A 24,123-nucleotide genomic window follows, 5' to 3' on the forward strand; every position below is an offset into this window, starting at 1 on the left:
GTGACCTGTCCCTGACTTTTACTAAAAATAACTGTGACAAAATGGGGCTGAGCACAAGCCCTACTGTGGGAGGAGAGCAGGAGGGTCCCCCCGCTGCCCAGGGCAGCTGACAGCTCCAGATTTCCCCACCACCTGCAGCAGCTGAGAGCTGCATGGGCACCTGCAGTGGCTCGAGCTCCAGGTGGCCCCCCACCACCTATGGCTGTTGAGAGTTGTAAGGGGCCCTCCATCGCCTGCAGCGACTCAGAAATCCGGGGTTCCCCTGCTGCCCACAACAGCTAGGAGCTGCGGGGGTCCCCGCTGCCCATAGCAGCTCAGAGCTCTGGGGCCAGCAGCTGAGAGCTCTGGGTCCCCTCCCCACCTGCGGCTGCTGAGATCCCCTCTGCTGTGGCTCAGAGCTCGGAGCGGCAGAGACCCCCTGCCACCCACAGCACCTGGGAGCTGCGGGTCCCCCATCTCTTAAATTAGCAGTCTGACATTGATTTTCTGTCCCCTAAAAATAAGGCCTGAATTTGTGTGGTGTGAAACCTCATCCAGAATCCCTCAAAATCCAGCTCAAATAATGATCTAGAAAGCAATCTACCAGAACCTTTGAGCTCAGTTTGTGTTTATGGGCACAGATGAAATATGAAAATGCATGTGTGTTTGGCAGAAAGTCATTCTTTCTTTGCTACTTCTTTGAACCTGCCACAATCGGTTGGTGCTTCTCAAGTGAGCTAACAGATGGCTATGTTGCAGATGTAATATTTTCATTTTACATTTTTCTAAGTTGATGCTGTAAAATGATTTCTGGTAGCAGCATGAAACAATGTGTCTTTCATTTTCTCACTGTACGTGGAAACTACAGACCACAGTGTAAGAACTCCCAGGGGCACAGAGAAGGGGCAGGGATTCAAGAGTTATATCATAGACTGTTTTAAGATATAATTATGATGTTACCAATTTACAGGAAGCACAAGAGTTATAAAGGGGTTCAGTTGTAGGCTTTGTACGTGAGAATTTCACTTGGAGGACTGATGAACGCTAAAAGCACAGCCTGATTCCAGTCACCCTTTTATCTATATTAGTCTCTCTCTCCCCCTCTCTGCCTCCAAGGTTTTACTGAATATCATGGTACATCTTGTTGAGCACATCTGTTAGTATTCACTGCAGAAGAATTCTCAGGGGGTTAGCCTTTCTCAATGGACTTGCTTTCATAATTACTTATTTACTGAACTGTGCTGGTTTGTTCCCAGCATTAAAATGTATGTCCTCTGAGAACTTCCTCCACCTCAAAGGCACATACACTGATAAAGAGCGGAAATTTGCTGCAACTCAAGAGTTGTTTTCACATTGCTCCTTTTTCCTGGGTCTACCCTGTTAAAAACAAAATGACTGCTACACTGTGAATCCCCTTACAATGGCCATTAAAAAGCTCCCTATTTCCAACACTTATAAGGTTTGATTTATATGCAGTTTTTGTATAACTATTTTGGATAGGGCTGTGATTATTTATTGAAACAGTTATACTAGTACAACCTCTAGTGTGGACATATTTACATCTGTATAAAGGTGCCTTATACCAGTATAGCTTATTTTCCTTTATTCTCCTTCCCTAATGGAAATAACCTATAAGTACCTTTATACCAATATAACTGTGTCCACACTTGGGGATGGGGAAGAGGGGTGTTGTACCACTTTAACTATACCAGTATAGTTAGAGATCTGCAACTGTTGTTTATGGATAAAGCTAATACTGTTCAGATTGATAGGCAGCCATATACAAATGATGCCTGTAATATCATTACAGAGACACAAAATATTAGTTAATTTTGATTTGGGCACCTAACTCCCTGAGGTACCTTTGAAAATCCCAGCCTTAATTGTGCACTTAACTATCCACTACCAGGAACAAACAAAGGTTTTGTGGGTATGTGAGAGAGCATTTCCTTTGGCTCCCATAGTTAAAAGTTGGCTCCCAGAGTTTGGCCCTTAGTATTTACCAAGTACTCCTACTGGAGAATTCAGAATTCTCACTAAGATAAATTTCCATTTACAATTTAATTATAAATTATTTTAAAAAACAGCTCCTGAAATTAAACTGCCCTGATAACTAGCCACCTTCTGTTCAAACCTAATGGAAGTTTTGAATGTACCAGATATGCAAAATCAGGCCCTTATGCATAATAGTTTTACTTATTAACATCTTGCAGCTATCAGGCCAATTCTGCTCTCAGCTGTTCTCAGTGGAGATCCTCTGGATTTACACCAGGGTAACTGAGACTAAATTTGACCCAACACACCTAAGCAGATACTTTAGACAAATTCTAACCCAGGCCAGTTTGATTTTAAAGACCTTAAATATGATCCAAACAACTATGCTCTAACAAACTATTTTTAATTCCCAGCTGCCACTTTTATGGAACACTGGAAGAGAAAACAGATGCGTCTCAACTATAGATGGGATTTGACTGGGTTTGAAGAAGAGGAGGTTAGTTTTTAAGTTGGTTTGGTTTGACTCCATTTCATAGTTTGGTTTTGTTACATTTTAACTTCAATAATTACACTGTAAATGGTGCCGTACTCTAAACTGTTAAGACTTTGCTTCATGGAATACTGCAAGATTTTTGCAGTAATTCCTGGTGCAAAGGAAAATCCTGTATGTGAACGATTTCTGAGGTTTTTTTTATTGTGGGTGTATTGCTAGCACATCTTGTTACCATGGAAGCATAATTGTATATCTACAACACTCTCCCTGCCCCCCCCCCCCCCCCCCCCCCCCTTTTTTTTTTTTAAATGATGTTAGGTCATACCTAGTAATGCAGGCCCGGAATATATAGCTCATACATAATTCCCTGACTCAAGAAAGGATATTAAAAGCAGAGAGACTTACTTTCCTCTTAGCTACTCTGCTATAAGTCAGGAATGGGTCTGTCAAAGTTGATAATGTTTACACCATTGTAAAACCAGCATGAAGAATCAGGTTCTGAAAATGGCATAGTTGCTCCATTCAAGTCAATGGGAAAAGCTCCCATAAACTTTAATGGTGCAGGATCACGTTTTAATTAGGCAAATTTTGTGGAAAATACTGCAGGTACATTGGTATGGAGCATTGTATAAAAACACTAGGACACAAATTTGGAGGTTGTCTTTGCTGTGTGTACCAAAAGACACATTTGGGAGTGGTTAAAGGTAGGAAGATCCAAGCAAAAGAGTTTTTATATATATATATATGCAAAAGAGAGCTAAATATTAAAATGTTTATGGAATAAAAGGAAAAGAGTCATTTTGAGGATCTGCATTTCAAAGCCCTTGATCCAAAGTCCATTGAAGGCAGTTGTAGTTTATCAGTGACTTCAATATATTTTGGATGAGACCCTAGCTTCACAATACATTTGAGCATCTTTGGCATACCCATAGAAGATAAGGAGGAAAGTTTAGATTTATTCCATCTCAGGTGTTTTGGTTTTTTTAGCAACAATATTTGGATTGCAAATTGGAATTGAAGGCAATGGGAGTTCTGAGTGATAAATATTTTGGGCTTTATTCAGCCCAAAAAACCATTCAAAGACATCACTCAGCTGCAGCTGTTCCGCAAACTTCCATGAGAGTTGGACTGGGCCCTATATCTTTGTAAAGTTAATTTCTTGGGAGTTATGCCTGTAGTTCTTTATTAGAAATATGGCTGCCTGTGCAATCTAGACAGTGATTATATTCACAATAAATACTATTCAATTATGGGAATGTATTTTAGGAGACCTTTTATTAAACAATGTGTCATGCTACCTGATGGGCCTGATATTGTAATTCTACAAAAGCTTTTTTATTTTTAATTGACTTCTCAGAAGAAAGTTTGGTTTCTAGGGCCCCAGTCCTGGTAAGTGCTCCATTCAGGCATATCCTGAGCCAGAGCACACTGCAGGATTGGGGCCTGCTATTTTATTGGATGACAACATGAGGAGGTTTTTTTTTTCTAGCTATCGTAAGACGACTGTCCTTTTATTTTTGGTATCTTTAATTGTTAGCATACATGAAAATGGAAAGGATTAACTGTATCTTTCGAACAGCTATCCCCTTCGTGAGTGTGTTCAGAGTTCTCTGCAGTAAAAACAATGTCTGACCAGAGACCGCAGCTGTTAATAAAGTATATTTTACTCTTCACTTAATATGGTCTCCGCTAGCTAATACAGCCCCTTGTTTAGCAGCACATTTACGCTCCTAACTTTCCATTGACTTCAATGGGACTTAAGCAGATGCTTAAATGCTTGCTGAATCAGGATCTCAGATGGCATCCTAAAATACTAAAATATTTAATCTTCTGTTGGGTACATTTATTCAGTAAACTCTTTCATGCAGTAATGTTAGTATATCTTCAATATGAAAACAAGAGCAGACTGAGTTTTCCTGGTTGTGTCTATCAATGCACTCTATCTATCATGTTGTTCCATGTGATTAAAAAAAAAAATTCAGTGCAATTTGCAACAGTTCAGTAATCATCTTTTTTGTTTGTTTTTTGTGTTTTGTTTTTTTCTTTCTTTTCTGGTTTCCTGAAGGAGGCAGTCAAGGTTTGGATTTTTTTTTTTTTTTTTTTCCATTTCCATTCTATTTTTCCATCCAGTGCATTCTTGTGGGTACTTTTGGAATCCTTCAGCTGTCTTGTTCCTTCTATTTCAGGTTATTTTCCTACATCTCCTCTTTTTCATTGTATGTGGCTAGTCTAATATGCAGTGTCTGTTGCATTGCAGAGATGTACCTTTCTAGGGATGTTGCCGTAGGTATGAATACATTTGGTATCCAAACTTGGCCCACCTGAAGGCCTCATTGGCAACTTGCCAGTACCCCAAGAGCTGCACATATTTTACCTAAATTATAGCAGATAACAGCTACCCTTCATGAAGCATGGTTCATAGAGATTATAGGTTGTAGAATGCAATGTTTCATCTTGATCCAAATGGCAATGTCTCATATCAAGATGGAACATCACATGTTGTGATCTGTAGTCTCTGCAAGCTGCGCTGTAAATCACAATGACCCAAGCTTGATCTGCACAGGGTTACACTTGATATATTCTGTAGAGCTTTTTTCTGTTTCCTAAACATGGAATAGAATTTAGAATGATATAGTACTTCAAAGATTTTAGCTACAACATGCTATCAACTTTACATTAGTGATCTGTATAGTAAATTAGAATTCAGTATGAGAAACGAGAAATTAGTAGGAACTGGACTTATCATTTGTTCATATATAGATGAACTAGGAAATAGATATAATTTCTTTACTATTAAATGTGACTTCTTTCACAGGCTCATCCCAGAGCAGAATATGAAGCTAAAGTATTAGAAAAATCACTGAGGAAAGAATACATACATAAAAAGGTATGCTAAAAATATTTATTTATTTAACCACGTAAACTTCTTTGGTGAATAAATCCATTTACAGATGACTTGACCAAGATTTTGGAAACAAAAATAAACATAAAGACACTGTTGTATTTCATGTGTAAGCTTCCAAACATTTCTTTTAACAATTAATTGCATTTACAGTGGCACATACATTTCATATATATATATAAAGCTTGTACAAATATAGAAATGACTTCAGTGTTTGGGTATAAGATGTATTTTAATAGAATTCTTCAACTATCATTTGAATTCTTATTAGGCTATGGATAAAGTTTGAGAAATCTGTAACTGAACAGTAAACTGTATCTTGCAGTATTATAAGTAACTAGAACTTCTCAGGAGAGATTCTCATGCCTTCCTAGCATCCATCATCATAACAACATGCTAATCATTTGGGCCAAACCTTGAGGTCCTTTATTTATTCCAATCAAAGTCTGGCTGAATAAGAACTGAGCAAAAACAGAATGCTGATTCATATCCTACTGCAGATTTTCCCACAGGAGAGGTATCTGGAAGAGGAAAACTCAGTAAGCATCTCTGATGGATTTTCCTCCCTACTTTTCCATTGGGAAATTAAGATTTGCTTTCTCCTTCTTTGTGGCGTATGTATCCATTGGAATGGACTGTTCACAAATTTAAAAATGCCTCTAAAAGACACATGTTCAGCCACTGGATTGGAATCTGGCTTTCTGCACTTAGGTCTTGATGTTTGTGGCTTTTAAAAATCCTATGGCATTTAATAAAATAAAATGGTTACTAAAATAATTAATAATAATAATACTAACCCCAATTTCCTGGCTGAATTCCAGGTTGGGCAATAACCTTCCGCATTTCTAAATATAATCCTCTTGCCATCTCAGCTGTGTAAGGTATCTTTCACTTCTGGTCCCAACTTCTTTTGCTGTGTTGTGGTTAAACAGTTGCTACGTGTCACCCCAGAGGTGGCTGCATTTCAGTGGTGCATGAAGTGATACCTGTGAGTTGCTTGTACAGCATAGCAGACGTTTGGATTGTAAGACACATTGGGATCCTTCAAGATAGAAGGTATTATGTAAATGCAAGCTATTAGTATAGCCAGTTACCATATGACAATTAGGTTACTTAGTGATGGACACCTTAAATAGACTGGACTGGAATTATTTTAAATTTGTCTGTTTTGTTTTCTTACATGCTTACATTTATGTATAGTTTGGCCGTTCTTAAACAATGGCATCAGCTGGTTCTGATACATTTTAGTTAGACTGTTACAGAAAATGTTCACGCTTAACCTCTTTAATATTAAAAGGTTTTAATTTTGGTGTGGAATACCTTACATGCAGCATTACTTTAAAAAAAAAAAAAAAAAAAAAATTTTTTTGATGAAAAAAGAAGATCTAAATAAATTATTTTTATTTCCCCAGCAAAAGTGGAGGGCTTTCTACTTTTTTTTTTTAATACTTTAGAAATACATGTCTCACTCCTGTAAATTTCAGCCTAAAGTGCCAGTGTATTAAAGCTCACAATAAACATCCCTTCTGAGACCTCTTGGAAGTCAGTCAAACCATGAAAAAACAGACCTGAAATTCCTGATGTTTCTCAGACCAAACCTCAAAATGAATGAAAACTTTCAGAAGAGAAGCCTTTCAGGCTTTCTTATACATCATGAAGAAGAAGAAAAGGGCATGAGCCTAATATTTTGTAAATTCTTTGCAGGTCACCGTTAAAAGTGGGATTTCTTCCAGATTGTGGGTTGTTGGTTTTTTGTTTTTGTTTTTTAAATAAACCTGAAGCTGGAACCCAAAGCATTGAGGAAACTAATGGAGTACTTGTTGCTAAATTGCACTGTGTACTTACTCAGCAGAGTGTGTGGATTAATTTGGCATTGTTAGTCAATGCTTTGTAACGTTGTATCGCATGGTCCTTTTTTGTTTCCTTTGATTGCCATCAGAAGCGTCGACATTTGCCAGAAGAGACAGGAAACAAATGGAGACAGAGAGTTAAGACAGTCATGGCTGGGGTGAAATTGGTACATTTCATTCAAATTTATGGAGAAACTCAAACTATGAGTAATTATGGAAGACACAAATTGATTGTTTTTCTCAACAACCTTTGGTTGTTGAACCTTTGTTTAATATTCACGTTCAGTTGTTATTTTCTCCTCTCTTCAGCACCCAGATAGACACTGTGTTTACGTGTAGTGGGGATGGCACTGCATGGCTAATCTTTGGGTTACCATATTGAATGGATGTTGCATTTTTGTAATGAAGCATGTGCCACATGTTTGACAGAGTTGCCTGCTGTTCTATCAGACAACATGCATGTAACTTTGAATGAGATATTGTTGTTCAGTACAATGTAGTGTCATCTTCTTTAATGTTACTTTCCTTTGACATTTTCTTTCTGCCTTTAAGAAATCACTCTCATTCTGCAAACTTTACAAATGAAATCAGATCAGAGATGACTTTCTAAATGAGACTGTCATTCCCAGATAGATTGTGTGATCAAAATTAATAGAGTGATCAAATATAGTAAGTGTGATCCTGCAGAGATTTTGCATGTGAGTAACTTAACTCATGAGTAGTCGCACTGGCATCAATTTTATTCATGTGTGTAAAAGTTACTCATATTCAGGTGTTCACAGGGTTAGATCCATAGCAAAGCAAAATCAACCCTGGCAACATTGCACTAAGGGCCCAATCCTGAACAGCCTCCCCCATGTGAGCAATCTATATTGCAATGGGACAACCTATAGGATTAAGTATTCCTCATGTGAGTAAGGCTTGCAGGGACAGTCCTAATGGTGCTTTATTGAAATCATATTCTAACAAAAAAAGTTTAAATCTTTTCTGGGAAAGGAAAATGAAATATTTTACACTAGGAGAAATCTAATTTCACAGTGTAATAGTTTACTTAAGTGTGTTTCTCAAAAAAGCTGTTCAGACTCATTTATACAATGCAGGACTTAGCACCAAATTGAAGCTGTAAGACGTTTACCTGTATAAAATTGTATCTTTAAACACTGTATCCTTCCACCTTCTAACTGGTTGCGTGTTTGACTGTTTTCCTGTGCCTTGGTGTTTTTGTTACAAGAACAAATAGAAGGGATCTTTTTAGATACTGTATTAAATTACAGGGTGTTGGTTTTTTTTCATATTTTAGACTGATAAAGAGAAACTGACATGGAAAGATCGTTTTCCAGCATATTTTACCAATTTTGTTGGCATTATCTTCATGGTAAGTATTTCCTGGCAAATATTTAAGATTCAACTTAGTGAGTGATTGTGAAATCTGCCTTTTACAATGGGCACCTTTTTGTCTAGGAGAAAAAAACTATTCAATCACTTTAAAGTTTAAATCATTTGAAAATCACTTTGCTCAGGTGGTACTTGACTTTTGTTTTGCTGGTATGTCTTTCTTTCATAGTGTCTTTAATGAGGACAGGGAAACAAAGATCTATTTCTCTATAGAACTGTACACTTCCCATGCACTGCTTTGAAAGGGATGGTAATTTACCGCACACAGTCTGCTTTGAAGAGTTTGTCAGTCATGGGTTCTTTTGGATTACAGGTTCCAAATTAAGTATGTCTTCTCTTACACCTGAGTCAAAGCAGTTGAAGTTCACCAGTCACATGACAACACAGGGTCTGTAACTCAGAAGATGGGCAGAAATTGCTAGTTATTATGACTCAGATTGTCCCTTCTCATGGTAATACCTGCAGGAGGGGTGGCTGGGGATCCCCATTCCAGAGTTCTGAACTAATTGTTCTGTGGAATTGTCTCCATGGAATAAGTCCTGGGGTCTCCAAATCTGGATACTCTAAGGGGGGCCAGGGGCATTCAAATGGAGACCATGTGCTTCCATGCCAGTTCTGATCCTTGGTGGCTAACAACCCCTCAGCTCCTTAGCAGCACAGCTCCAGTACAGCCTCATTATTAGGGATTCCCTCTGGCCTTATCTGTCTTGCACCTTAGTGTGTCTGTATGAGCAAGAGAAAAGAGAGACTCTCAATGGAAAAGATAATATAGGCCCTAGGCTATATTATTTCTTCCTGGGAATCTCTGTGAGGATGAGGAAGGACAAAATTGTCCAAGGCCGTAGTCTATCTTGGTCTATCTAGTTGCTGCCCCCTATTCCAGTATGTAGACCCATGGAATGGCCTCTGAGGGGGCAGAGGTGCTGCACAGGTAGCTGACTCCCCACTTCTGCATTGGAGGTAAAGCAAAGAACTCATGGAAATGTTTGATTCTGGGAACGTTGATCTTGGGTTACATGTAGAATAGCCCATAGTTTGGTGTTTTAATTCTTTATTCTGAACGGGTGGGCCTGCACCATTTGGGATCAGAGGACAGAAATATGTCCTCTTAAGGCCCAATCCTGAGAGGTTCGGAGTGCCTCCTGTGATTTTAGTGGGAGCTAATCACTTCTCAGGAAAGGGCTCAGTATCTTACAGGATCATGTTCTTAATATACTCTTCCATTTAAGCAGTGTAGCAATTTAAGCAGGGCTTTTTTCCCAAATCTTTCAGGAGTCAGCTATATTTTTCTGGGTTTTATTGTACTCTTGAAATAATATGTAGCTGATCTGCAGCACCATTACTTTTAGTTTAATCTTTGAACTCTCACAAAATTGGAGGTCTCAGAGGGACATTCAGAAGTTTAGACACAAAGAAAAGCTAAGCCATATCACTCTCAGAAATATTCTCCTCTTCATATCTACTGGCCACGTTCATTCCTGGATTTTCCTTTACAATAAGCCACTTAACACATATCCATTAATGTTATGAGCATCAATTAAAAGTGAAGTGCATCAATATTAATATAAACTATACCTCTAACATTTGCATTTAGATTCCTTTTTATTAAGTGCTAACACCATAATATGAAATTACTGTTATGATCAAAGTGCTAGGAACAGAGGATCTGTGCCAGAGCCAATTGAAGTCAATAAGAGTCCTTTCAGTGATATCAGTGGGATTGGGATCAGGCCCAGGGAGTACATGGGAGGCATTTCAGAGTTAAATCTGCTTGCTGATGAATGACAGTGCATTGTTTTATAACAGATAATGCCATCTTTTATTCCCAGATTGGACTGACATTTGCTATCGTGTTTGGAGTCATTATATACAGAATCTCCACTGCAGCAGCCTTAGCCCTCAGCTCAACTCCCTCTGGCCGGTCTAGTGTTAGAGTAACAGTCACTGCAACTGCAGTTATTATTAATCTGGTGGTGATCATCATTCTGGATGAAGTATATGGCTGCATAGCCAGGTGGCTAACTCAGATTGGTAGGTATAAATCATTGTCAATTCTATTAGATTAGTTATTTCGTAAAGTACAAAAACTACTTATTTACATAGCATCATTTTCTAACTTCACACAGATGAGCAAAAACAGGAAATTCAACCATAAGGCTGCAATTCTATCTCCTTAGCTTAAAGAAAAAACATCAAAGGGCACATGAAATTGGTTTAATTTTTAGCTGCTTTTTCTCTTCGCTGCTATTGCTCCAATTATGAGTGGGCAAAGTGGTTCCGGATAAATTAAAACTCTTGTGCCCAGTCATAACTTATTTTGGGGATGCAACTTATTTTGGGTCTTTCTAAGGTTTGGTAACATACAGATCCTTTTTCCATGTCTTTATATTTTCTGTGCTAAATAAATAATGATTGGAAGTGAAAAAGAAAAAGTAAGTGCCAAAACACTGTGGAACCAATTTTCTTGTGCTATTTTCAGACAGGACCAGAAGCAGAAGGGCCAGAAATTTTATCCAATCTCATGTTTTATGCTAGATCCATACTAATTTTACAGACACAAGTAGTTTGGATATTGTCATTGCAAGTGAGATTCAGGGGAGTTCCAGACACAGAGTTGTTATCAAATTGGGCCTGTTGTTTGAGAAATACTGTAAAGTAGGTCCCCAAATTACCTTTCTTTTTTCTCTAACCAATTTTCTTATCTTCCCCTGCCATAGCTGTTTGTTTAAATATGCAGTTCTGCCATCAATACATGCAAGCAGCTCCCATGGACTTCACTTGAGGACAGCCCTCCTATTTTGTTATGCTCTTTTGTTGTTGTTTTTTAAAAACCTCACATATATTAATTAGATCAGAATAAGTTATCTATGTGGCTTGTTTCTTTTCCCATTGGTCATTGCCTTCAGTTCATATTTCCTTAAGGGGATAGTTGTTTCGATTACATTAGGGAGTTTTCCAAAGTCCCAACTTCGTAGACCCTTAACACTTTCCAGTCCAGAAGTTTCCTTTATGTGTGTCTTGTTTACTTCAGAGGTCCCAAAAACAGACAAGAGTTTTGAAGAGCGGCTGATCTTCAAGGCCTTCCTTCTGAAATTTGTCAATGCCTACACTCCCATTTTCTATGTTGCTTTCTTCAAAGGCCGGTGAGTAACCTAGACATGTAGTTTAAAATTTCAGCAGTTACTTTGAGATTATTTTTGTAGGACCATGTTCTGGTTGAGTCTTGGTGTGCAGCTAGTACTGGGAGTCTTACATACATCTAAAGATAGTGTGTGATCCATAGAATTTATCTGTCTCTCTCTCTCTCTCTCTCTCTCTCTCTCTCTCTCTCTCTCTCTCCTAGTGTTGTCCCCTTGCTTGACTTCCCACTTCTCTTTCTCATCTCCCCATGTTGTCTCATTTTAACTAAAGGTTGTTTATTTTTCTTTTTTAGATGTACTTTTAAAATAAGTTTGCAGATATGTGTCTGTAATACTTAGGATATACCTAGAAAACTTAGTAAAAACTTTATAATTTAACTAATTCACCAATTAAATTTAAAAAAAAAATTAAAATATTCCAAACACAAGTGCCTAAAATTGTCCTTTTTGAACTTTACTATGTGATGACAAAAATTATTAACTGATCCTAAATTCCTTGTGCATGTGTAACTCTCATTCAAAGCATTAGCTATTTTACATGAAGGACTGAAGGATCAGATGTATAAAAAAGGTAGAACATAATTCCAACCATTGTTTCCAAACTATCCTAGATTTGTTGGACGTCCAGGAGACTATGTCTACATTTTTCATTCTTTCCGAATGGAAGAGGTAATCGCTATTCATCATTGATCAAGAAAATAACAGTGAATTCACAATCAAATGATTTGGCAAAAATGCTGACTTAATCTCTTTTCTTGGCTTTAGTGTGCCCCTGGTGGTTGCTTAATGGAATTGTGTATCCAGCTTAGTATTATCATGTTGGGCAAACAGCTGATTCAGAATAATCTCTTTGAGATTGGTATCCCGTAAGTAATATAGTTACCTTCATTTTATACCATACGTAAAGTACACTGCATATCAACCTTCTATGATGCAAACATCTGGCTTCTTTTGGTTTATAGTCCTCATGCAAGAAATCTTTACAGCAAGACTATACCTGCAATATAGCTGTGCCTTTGTACCCCATCGAATTTTCAAACTCCTCGTGTATTTTTGTAACATGCAGACTTCTTTGAAAAGTGTTAAAGACTATTGATTTTATACTCTTTACAGCTGCGTTTGATGTTCAGTATTTGGTTCAGTTGTTACCAGATTTGAATATCAGTGAGTGCTGATCCCTAATTGCTTGTCTTTACCTTTGGCTTTTACACAGTTTTTGTACATATTATGAAAACTGATGACATAAGGCTTTTTTGTGTCTATTGCGTGAATTTAACTGTCATTCCTGAAGCATCCAAACGGGGAGGCGGGGGGGCATTTTAATGGGGGGAAAAACCTGCTAAGCTGATCATTTTTGTTTCTTCCAGAAAAATGAAGAAATTAATAAGATACATCAAATTAAAGCGACAACGCTCTTTAGATCATGAGGAGCATATGAAAAAAAAACAACGCTATGAAGTGGACTATAACTTGGAGCCTTTTGCTGGGCTTACTCCAGAATACATGGAAATGAGTGAGTGAAGTGGAAAATAATTAAATTTAAACTGTCATGACTATAACTGTGGAGGTGGTGAGTTGAGTTCTTTGAACTAGCAGATATGATTCATGTTACACTACTTTATAAAAGTGTCCTCCCTGGCAGTAACCGAAACCTTGCTGGCTGCTACAGGTGACTAACTGGTTCATGTGGTATGGCATAATGGCCTGTGTGTATGTATACCACTGTCCTAGAGTGGCTAACCTAGAGAAGATAAAAGAGCCCTATAACAACAGCTCAAGTGGAAAAGGGCTGGCTTCTACCTCCCATACCATACGTTTGTGGTAATAGCTGACAGCCATGGTTCCGGATACCTCGATACAGTACTGAAATACCAGATGTTATCTGTTTATCTTTGTTACAGTTTAACACACAGTTTGAAATACACTATATTTATAACACCATGTACATTTGGCTCCAAGAGACAAATTTTGCTCTCAGTTGCACCCCTGTACACCAGCAATAATTCCACTGAAGTTAGTAGAGTTAATTCTGGTTTAAGAGAGCACAAAATTTGGCCCTGTTACCTGAATTCTGGGCTGAATCCTCACAGATACTCCAGTGATCTCACACAGATCACACACAAATTGTTATTAGTAATTAGGGCTGTCAATTAATCACAGTTAACTCACGCGATTAACTCAATTGCACTGTTAAATAATAGAATACCAATTGAAATGTATTAAATATTGTGGATATTTTTCTACATTTTCATATATATTGTATTCTGTGTTGTAATTGAAATCAAAGTGTATATTTTTGCTTACAAATATTTGCACTGTAAAAATGATAAACAAAAGAAATAGTATTTTTCAGTTCACCTCATACAAATACGATAGTGCAGTCTCTTTGTCATGAAAGTGCAACTTACAAATGTAGATATTTTTTGTTACATGACTGCACTTAAAAACAAAACAATGTAAAACTTCAGATCCTACAAGTCCATTCAGTCCTACTTCCTGTTCAGCCAATCCCTAAGACAAACAAGTTTGTTTACATTTCATGGAGATAATGCTGTCCTCTTCTTATTTACAATGTCACCAGAAAGTGAGAACAGGCATTTGCATGGCATTTTTGTAGTTGGCATTGCAAGGTATTTGTGTCAGATCTGCTAAACATTCGTATCCCCTTCAAGCTTCGGGCACCATTCCAGAGGACATACTTCCATACTGATGATGCTCATTAAAAAAATAAGCGTTAATTAAATTTCTCACTGAGTGCCTTGGGGGAGAATTGTATGTCCCATGCTCTGTTTTACCCACATGCTGGCATATATTTCATGTTTATAGGAGTCTCGGATGATGACCCAGCACATGTTGTTCATTTTAAGTACACTTTCACTGCAGATTTCACAAAATGCAAAGAAGGTACCAATGTGAGATTTCTAAAGATAGCTACAGCACTTGACCCAATGTTTAAGAATCTGAAGTGCCTTCCAAAATCTGAGAGGGACGAGGTGTGGAGCTTGCTTTCAGAAGTCTTAAAAGAGCAACACTCCAATGCGGAAACTACAGAACCCAAACCAACAAAAAAGAAAATCAACCTTCTGCTGGTGGCATCTGACTCAGATAATAAAAATGAACATGCATCGGTCTGCACTGCTTTGGATCGTTATCGAGCAGAATCCGTCATCAGCATGGACGCATGTCTTCTGGAATGGTGGTTGAAGCATGAAGGGACATGTGAATCTTTGCGCATCTGGCACGTAAATCTCTTGCGACGCCAGCTGCAACAGTACCGTGAGAACACCTGTTCTCACTTTCAGGTGACATTGTAAACAAGAAGCAGGCAGCATTATATCCTGCAAATGTAAACAAATTTGACTGGCTAAACAAGAAGTAGGACTGAATGGACCTGCAGGCTCTAAAATTTTACATTGTTTTATTTTTGAATGCAAGTTTTACTGTACATAATTCTACATTTGTAAGTTCAACTTTCATGATAAAGTGATTGTACTACAGTACTTGTATTAGGTGAATTGAAAAATACTATTTCTTTTGTTTTTTTTACAGTACAACTACTTGTAATCAAAAATACATTTTAAGTGAGCACTGTACACTTTGTATTCTGTGTTGTAATTGAAATCAGTATATTTGAAAATGTAGAAAACATCCAAAAATATTTTAAAAAATGGCATTCTATTATTAACAGTGTGATTAATCACTATTAATTTTTGTAATCGCTTGACAGCCCTATTAGTAATTGATTAATTAGTACTGAATTTAAGCATAGAGTGTCAGCTTATTGCTGTTGACGAAGCAGGGGAAAGGTGACTGTAATCCACCTTCCCATTCCCCTCATCCTGGAGGATGCTAAGGACTGCTCTGTGTTATGCTGGTTGCTGCAGTCTCATAAGGACCATTCCAGGATTGATTGAAGTGTGGTGCATTCCAGCCCCGCTCCCAGCATGACTCCTCCCTGCCTCTGACATGCTTCCTATTCAGATGGGGAGCAGGTGGGCTAAAGCTGGCTAAACCATCTTTGCACCACTCAGGGGATTTAATTATGTCAAAAGAATTCTCAACTGCCCCTTTAGGGCTTCTTCGTGGTTGGTTTGTGCTGCCTGACCAGCACAAAGTATCAGAACAGGGACTTATGGCTCTTTATGCTTGGACGAAGCACCAATTAATCAACTACATATTGAAATTTGTGTGAGGTATAACTCGCAAGTGACTCTCCGTGGTTAGGGTTTGTAGAAACATTTAGGGGGAAAGCATTAATTTGTTGTAACACACCAAAGCACAGTTCATAAATACAGAGCACTCTGTGACACAGTTTCTCTTTTCAGTTATCCAGTTTGGATTTGTAACCTTGTTTGTTGCATCCTTCCCGCTGGCTCCTTTGTTTGCATTGTTGAACAACATCATTGAAATACGTCTAGATGCAAAGAAATTTGTCACTGAGCTTAGAAGACCAGTTGCAGTCAGAGCAAAAGATATAGGTAAGTAAAATATCTCATGACTAGGCTATTTGGTAATGTTACTCCTTTTTTTATTGATTGATTGATGGCAGGAATTTTTTTATGCTGAGTTGGCTTAATTAACAGGAAGATCTTTATAGTACAATTGAAAACATTAGAGTGTAACTTAGCTGTGAATTGTCATAACTTATCAAAGCTTTACTTTTAAAATATTAAGAGCAGTGTTTTAAATTCAGATTAATATTTTATTAAGTAAGCATAAAACATCTGAGGATCAGGAATGATCAATAAAACAGTGAGATACAGTGCATGGTTTTCCCCATCAATAGTTCTTCCTGGCCATGCAAGTTTTATTGCGGAAACAAAAGCTTCTGCATTTAAAAACTCCAGTTCCTCAGCTGGGCAGGGGAGATGCATAGGGGCAAAGGGGAGACTGAGTGACTGCTGAAACATGGGGGAGTTATTTCAGCTGCTTGCTTCCTGGCCAGTATGAATTCTGGGACATTGGAGGCTAGACACAGTAGTGGACCTGGCTGAAACCAGGTCCTACAGTTGCATAGAAGCATCATACCAGATCTGCTACCTGAAGGATCTCTTGATGACAGAGAAGATGAGAGATGGATTTGCCCCTGCAAGCTGTTTTCCCTCATTACCAGTTAATTGGATACTGGAAATTCACAAATAGAAAACTCAATGAAAAGAATTATTCAAGTTATAGTGTAAGTCAATGTGAGCAAAGAAAATCTACTGTTAATTACCATACAATGTGTGTTCCCCAGTTCTGGGGCATTTCTAAATGCTCTCCATTGTGCCTAGGTATTGAAGGATACGTGAGGGATTGTCTCTGTGGTCTTTTCCCTTCTTTTTGTCAAGTTTTGCCATCACCAGCACATCCTTTTTTCTGTAGTTCCCTGGCTTCTTCAGCAACTGCTGTGTTTTTGAAATGCTATTGAGATCTTTTAGGAGAATTTCAGATGAATTGAGTTTCTGCCAAGGTTCCACAGGGCCAAAATATCACCTTGTCATGAAGAAAACCACACAAGGCTTGAGACAGAAATCAACCGAAAGAAAGGAGGAGCATGCATAATGAGAGGGGATGTTCTAGCCAATAGAAATCCTTTGCAATCATTGGCAGTGACCGGGGCCTGCTCCTGCTCCCCACAATGAGCTCTTCACCAAGCACAACTTGTACACAGCCCAAGATTGGCCTTTAAACAGGAGCAGGAGAAGGCCCTATATATGATTCTGTTACAACTCTGTTGGAAAAACAGATGCATTTGTCTACTACCCTAGTTTTTCTGAAACATGAATTAAGTCACTCTTGCTAAATAGAGATATACTAACAATGACCAGATTCAGAATAAATGATGAGAAAGGTGGAGTTGACCGTATGCTTATTCATAGGTGCTAGAACTAGGAGTGCTGGGGGTGCTGCTGCACCATTTGATTTGAAGTGGTTTCCATCATATACATGATTCACAGTTTGATTCAATACCTCTCAGCACCCCCACTATACAATTTGTTCCAGCGCCCCTGTACTTATTAGTTGCTCAGGGTTTATCTTAATTGCATAGGATTTTCTAGGTTACAAGGTGCTAGTCCCTGGAAACTTTATGTATAGTAAACATCATCTTGAGTGTCTAAGGGCTACAGAAGCTCAAGTCCCAGCTGGGGTGCAGTTTTGTCATGAACTGTGGCCTTATACATCCAGATACCAGAGTCATTGGCACAGATCAAACCTGGGACATTCAGCACCAAAAGCACAGGCCCCTAGTACTTGAGCTAAAGGAGAACTCTTTTAGCTGTGATTAGTAACCAGAAGGTTGTTCCAATCCTGGGGGACAGTCGCTGGTAGGGTGCGTTATCACATACACAAAGTCAGTGTGTTATACCAAGACACCACAGAATGTAAGGAGAGGCTGGGCAGTGGGACTGGGTGATCTTTGTGCATCGTCCTTCCACCACACCCCCAAGGTTGATAATAAGTTAATATGCTGTCAGTATATCTTTTGAATGCACAGCCTCCATACTGCAGAAACCATGCTCAGAGGTTCCCAGATACAGTGAAGTGGGCAGCAAGGAGAAACCTTACCAGAGTGGCTCCATTGGAACCATGCTGCTGGTGAGGAGGGCAGAGGCAATGCAAAGAAATAAGGCATCCATGTGGAAAGCCCTGGTTTGTGACAGATCCCTTAAGATTGGTACTCTCAACAGAGCAATATATTCTGCAAAGGGATCTTCTGTGGAGATTCTAGTTCCCCATGTGTCATTTTTCCCTCCTTCCTACTGAAAATTATTTGGGCCCATTTGATCAAACTTCATGATTTTTTTCCTTATGTATCTGCTACTCTCTTCCATTTTGCAGTAACCTTGCCTTCCCTTCCCTTCTCCCACAAAAGAGTGGCTGGCTCAGGTGCTTTTAAAAATGAGGCAGGTGTCTAAATATGGATGTACGGAGTTTCAGTTAACAATGATAAGCTTAATCTGAAAGCATTTACCATGTTTGTCTTTCCCATAGGAATCTGGTATAATATCCTCAGAGGTGTAGGAAAACTTGCTGTAATAATAAATGTAAGTAACTCTTTATCAGTAAAATTTGAATGCAATGGGCCTGATTCTCCACTCCATTACACTGGTTTTCTTCTAACTAATCTCCACTGAAATCAGTGGAGTCACATGATTTAAAGCAAGCTAATGGACTAGAGAATCAGGTCCAGGGTTTAGTTTTACATTGTCAAGTGTATCATATATTATTTATGCCTTATAAAAACTTGCAAAATTAAAAGGTTCAGCACTAAACGCTAATTTGCAATAAAAGCCATAGTAAACATAATCAGTGGTAGCCTTGGCGTCTTTTTTCCAGACTATTTTTACTGCATCTGCTGACCTTAAACTAGCCTTGCTTCCTAGTAGTCTAGATATTTTGCAAGTATCTTTCCTTGACCACATTTTTAAACAAACGCTAATTAAAAAAACCTGTCACCCCTCTACACTTATTGGGCCAGATCTTCAGCTGATGTATGTCAGTTTAGCTTGACTGCATTCAGTTTACACCACCTGGGGATCTGGCTCTTAATGATGTGTTCCTATTAGGAAGATGTGATATGATCCCTGTCTTTAGGACTCTGTGTAGCTACAGAAATTAATAAGAATGTTTTCATTCACTTCAATGAATGCCGACTAGGCCCTTAGGAAAACATGCAAGACTACTTCGATGTGTCATACAATAAGACTGCTTTGGATCATTTGAGTCTTCAGAAAACTTTTAGACTGGGGTTAAAACAGTAGAATAGCTCTAACTTTCATTTACATTTACACATTTTTCTGTGTTTGTGTGTGTATATATATTACACGTGTTACACAAACAAACACTATTTCATCTCACAGTCCCTTCACACCCAACAAAAGTTAGATCTGTGTCAAAGTTACAAACAAGGTGAAAAGAGGGTCTAGAAACAACAAGAGAGGAGACAATGCTGGACATGTGCATCTGTGGAGTCTCTGGTTTTCTCCCAGCCTTAAGTTCTAAGGATGTGATTTCCCCTTACATTATCTTATAAATAGATCTGGATGAAATCTTTCAACCAAAACTTTTTTCAGGAAAAAATGCAGATTTGGGTCAACTGAAACATTGTGCAAATTTGTATAGATTTTGTTGAATTGCTTTGGTCCAAAAAAAAATAAATAATAACCTACAAAAAATTCTGAAAAAGTAAAAATGTTTCATTTCAACATTTCAAATGAAACATTTTGATTCAAAATGACTTTTTTATTTTGAAATTACCTTGAATTTTATTTTGTACAAATTAAAAAAGAAAGGCCCAAAATGAAGCCTTTTGTTTTGAGTAGAACAAAACATTTTGTGTGACACAAAATTTTTTTTTTAAACTTTTCTATTCTCTAAAAGTTTTGAAAATTTCCATTTTCAGCTCAACCCAAAATTATTGTTTTCTTGCATTTTTAGACTTGACAGAACTAAACAAATCTATTATTTGCACAGCTCTACTTTTAAGCTCCCTCTCTAGCTACTAGACAGTTGTCACTGTGGAGTCTTCTTCTAACTGGAAGGAGAAGATGAGAGGCCACTCAGAGGCCTGTGCCACTCTTGAAGTGGTCTTCAGGATAGCAAAGAGCATATAGCCCATCACCATCCCTCCAAGCAGGTTAGCTCCACCATGCACCTCAGTAACTTGGGAAGTGATTTCTCCACTGAAGACTGATCCAAAACCCATTGAAATCAATAGAAAGACTTCCACTGACTTCAGAGAACTTTGGATCAAGCCCTTATTTCCAAGCAGGGAAGTCTCACAGAGGCAGCACCCAGAATTGCTGGCAGAGCTAGTTCCCAATCAGTCTTCTATTTTGGTGTGCTGCCTTTAATTTCCCCTTTCTCATCTTTCCTGCTTCTCCTCTTTTTCCTTAGAAAATTCTTCCTATTCTCCCACATTCCTCCCTGCAATCTCTCTTCAGGCATTACCCACTGCTGTTCTCCTTACTTTAATCTATCATAGCATAAGTAAAACTTTTTGTACTGCACATACATGAGCTGCATGCAAATTACAATCTCTTTCATGATAGCGATAAATGAGAAAAGCCAAAGGTATTGAGAACACAACTAAATTGGCTGCCCTTGTATTCTGTGTATCACGCTTATTTATAAAACCTGAGGAGAATAAGAAATTTTAGTGACTGTAAAAAAGCCATCTGGCCCAACATGCTTGCTGTTTTATCTTGATCTAGTTAAAAACCTCCATTAAAATTAACAGATTTTTGCAAAGCAGAGGGCATTTAAAGAGTTGATTCACCATAAGTTATTTGCAGCACATAAAAGTACATCCAGAGCAATCAATCAGAGCTTATACAATCCATCTGGGACCAGCTGTAATTGGAGCAGAGGGAAACAGCATGGTGTTTTGCTTTTTAGCAATGTTGCACAAGTTATTTTGTACAGTCATAGATGTAATATAATTAATACACAACAGAAAAGCACAGTAAAATATAAGACACCTTTAAGGTTGGAAACATTACTGGTATTTAATAAGAAAAATATCTGCTATTTATTTATTCTAGTCATTTATCTAAGAATAGCAAAAGACCAAAACAAAAAACAAACAAAAAAAACCCCTGCAAAATCTAAGAAACTCTAAAGTCTGGGTCTGATCATCATTGATCAAGTTGAAGTGATCTTTAGCAGCTTTTGCTACAAGGAGATCTTGTTCCCTTTTTATTGTGATCAACTATTATCTGATATGCAGGGCCAGCTGAAACAAATCTGGGGTCTCCACAAGGTCATTTATTTGGAGCCCCCATCTTCAAGGCCCAAAGCTCAGTCTGCAATCTTCTCTGTCTACCCTAAACACAGAATGTGAGGGCTTGCGATAGGGGTTGGGAGGGAGCTGAAGTGGGAACAGAAAAAGTAGTGTGTCCAGGACCAGTACATGTGTTTGTGGAATTCGAGGAATAGTGGATAGAGGTTTTGTGCTACATAAGGGTGATGGGGACTGAGTAATGAAAAAGGGGACAATGTCTGGATTCCCCAGGGAGCTCAAGTTACTTACATAGAGATCTCAGCCAACATGAAGCTACTTAGAGTTGACACCACGCAGCTCTGGAACTTGAGTAGCAAACATCACATTGATGGGGTTTCCATATCCTTAGCATCCTTTGGGCTGCAGACTTAGACTTATTGTCTGAATCAGCCCACTGCATAACATTTCTTCGACTCATAAGCATTATGTGGGGAAGATACACTTGAGTATATTATCCGCTAAGCATTATCTGAATATTGCATTCATTCTTTACTCTTATGGCTTAGGCATTTGTGATCTCATTCACATCTGACTTCATTCCACGCCTCGTGTACCTGTATATGTACAGTGAGAATGGCACCATGCATGGCTTCGTGAACCATACGCTATCCTCTTTTAATGTCAGCGATTTTCAAGGAGGAACAGCTCCAAATGACCCAATGGAACTTGGCTACGTGGTTCAGATATGCAGGTACTCTCTTGAATGATAGCCATTTTAAATTATTTTCCCTGTTGAATGGAGGTACTAGCTTCTTCATGTGTCTGGTGGGACTCATAGTTACACAGTCACATACCACCTGATTTAGGTCCTGTTGTAGTCTATTAGCAGCTCAGTCTTCTTTATCCTATATAGAGAGCAGTTACCATTGAAATCTTTGCATATAGGTAAAGTTACCACAGCACTTGCAGCATATGCATTGCTTAGTTTGAAAAAATGAGTTTACCATGTAAATGTTAAATACATGCCAGGGCATTTGCAAAGTGTTTATTGCTGACTAAGTATTTATCAACTATTTGTGTTAGAGGAGGGAGAAAAAAAAACCCCAAGCCTCCAACATTGTATGTAACTCCTCTATCCAACTTCAGGATCTAGCATGATTGGTGAATTTAGGAGTTTATCTCCTCCATGTTTACAAAGTAATAACCACCATCCTTCAAGCTCAGGATAGGGCAACAACACTTCTTAATCATCCAAAGCTGCTGGTGAATCAGTGCAAAGCACTTTTCTCCTTTGCTTGACCAAAAAGCCTCTGCATCATTTTCAGTCACTACAGAACTAGAGGGAGATACTGGTAATCATATGAGGGTCTTCTGGAACATGCTAGTTCCAGGATAGTGCCAGTTTACTGAGATAATCTTATGTTTCCATGATTATATTTTTGAGGCTTGTAAAATATCATCACATCATAATGTTGTGCTGTGACATGATGTTTTGATGCCGTCACTTCACAGCATACTGATGCTTTGGGGCAACAAGATGACATTTTGCCAAGATGTCACAATATTGCATCATGATTCAGCTTGGCAGGAATCGATTTAAATAGATAGATATCGGTAAACATCGATTTCAACTGCAGCATCGAAATAGACGGGGGGGGGAAAATATCCATTGGTAACAAATGGTGCAAGTGCAGCCTTCCCCGTGCACCTTCTGTCTGCAAAGATTGGATGTCTCTGGCTCTGCAACAGTGCAGAGAGCCATCTGCAGCCTTGCTGTCACAGAAGTGAGGGAATGGGGCCATGGCAGAGAAGCTGCAGAGAGTCTATGTGGCTATGGGGCCAGTGATGCTGGATCCCTTCAGCACAAAGTGCAAGGAAGGCTATGGTCCTGGTGGGGCGGGGCAGAGCAGAGATCCCACCTCGGTCAAGGCCGCAAGGAGGAGGACAAGCCTCTGGCCACCAGGAGGCCACCCTGCTGTTGAATGCCTCCTGCTTGGGGATGGAGCCATTCAGCAGCAAGGTGGCCTCCTCTGCGGCCGAATGCTCGTCTTCATCCTCCTCATTGCAGTCCTGGCTGGGAGGGGTCTCTGCTTTGCTGGGCCAGCACTGAAGCCTCCCCTGTACCTTGTTCCCTAATGTCTTGGGCCCTTCAGCCCTTGGGTCCTTGCAGCCCAGCGGTCAGTGCTTGGAATTCCCTGCAACGTCGTTGTCAGCACTTTCCCTAACTCCAACCACAACCTTATCTCCCTTAGCTTCCGACAACTTTAAATTGTTTAAAATAATAATAATCCATCTTAATCAAAAATGCAAAAAAATTAAAATTGAAGTCTGCCAACTCGAAGCAGTGTCATTGCATTAGTACATCATGATTAAAGATCTACCCATCATACTGTCCAGTTGATCCAGTAGTTCAAGCTGACAATAATGGCAACTTTGTCTACACTATGGGCCCAATCCTGCCATCCCTCCTGGTGTGGAATTCCCATTGACTTCAGCACTGACAGAATTAAATCCTTGGTCTTAGGCCTATCTAAAAGTCTAATATACATGTAACTAGTGTGATCAAAACAAATGTTACATATTATTCATGTTTTTGAAGGAAAATTCTTGCTGAATATTTCAGCTGGTCAAGAAATCTGGGTCAGCATTGAAATGCATTCTTT

General features: G+C 38.7%; 1 protein-coding gene across 2 annotated transcripts in view; it reads left to right on the top strand.

The window, feature by feature from the left end:
• The window catches only part of ANO1 (anoctamin 1), a 125,053-nt gene that overhangs the window by 95,890 nt on the left and 5,040 nt on the right, over positions 1-24,123 (top strand). The window contains exons 13-24 of one of the 2 annotated variants that reach the window (XM_024218085.3): positions 2,388-2,470; positions 5,283-5,354; positions 7,309-7,386; positions 8,520-8,594; positions 10,444-10,645; positions 11,646-11,757; positions 12,366-12,423; positions 12,520-12,620; positions 13,122-13,267; positions 16,080-16,232; positions 18,730-18,782; positions 22,027-22,211. In XM_024218085.3, the coding sequence (XP_024073853.2) occupies positions 2,388-2,470; positions 5,283-5,354; positions 7,309-7,386; positions 8,520-8,594; positions 10,444-10,645; positions 11,646-11,757; positions 12,366-12,423; positions 12,520-12,620; positions 13,122-13,267; positions 16,080-16,232; positions 18,730-18,782; positions 22,027-22,211 (1,318 nt within the window). The remainder of the gene's footprint in view (positions 1-2,387; positions 2,471-5,282; positions 5,355-7,308; positions 7,387-8,519; positions 8,595-10,443; positions 10,646-11,645; positions 11,758-12,365; positions 12,424-12,519; positions 12,621-13,121; positions 13,268-16,079; positions 16,233-18,729; positions 18,783-22,026; positions 22,212-24,123) is intronic. The other variant, XM_024218087.3, reaches the window with a different exon arrangement.

This window comes from Terrapene carolina, unplaced genomic scaffold (genome assembly GCF_002925995.2).
Source record: "Terrapene carolina triunguis isolate 2854851 unplaced genomic scaffold, T_m_triunguis-2.0 Scaffold96, whole genome shotgun sequence".
NCBI lineage: Eukaryota > Metazoa > Chordata > Testudines > Emydidae > Terrapene > Terrapene triunguis.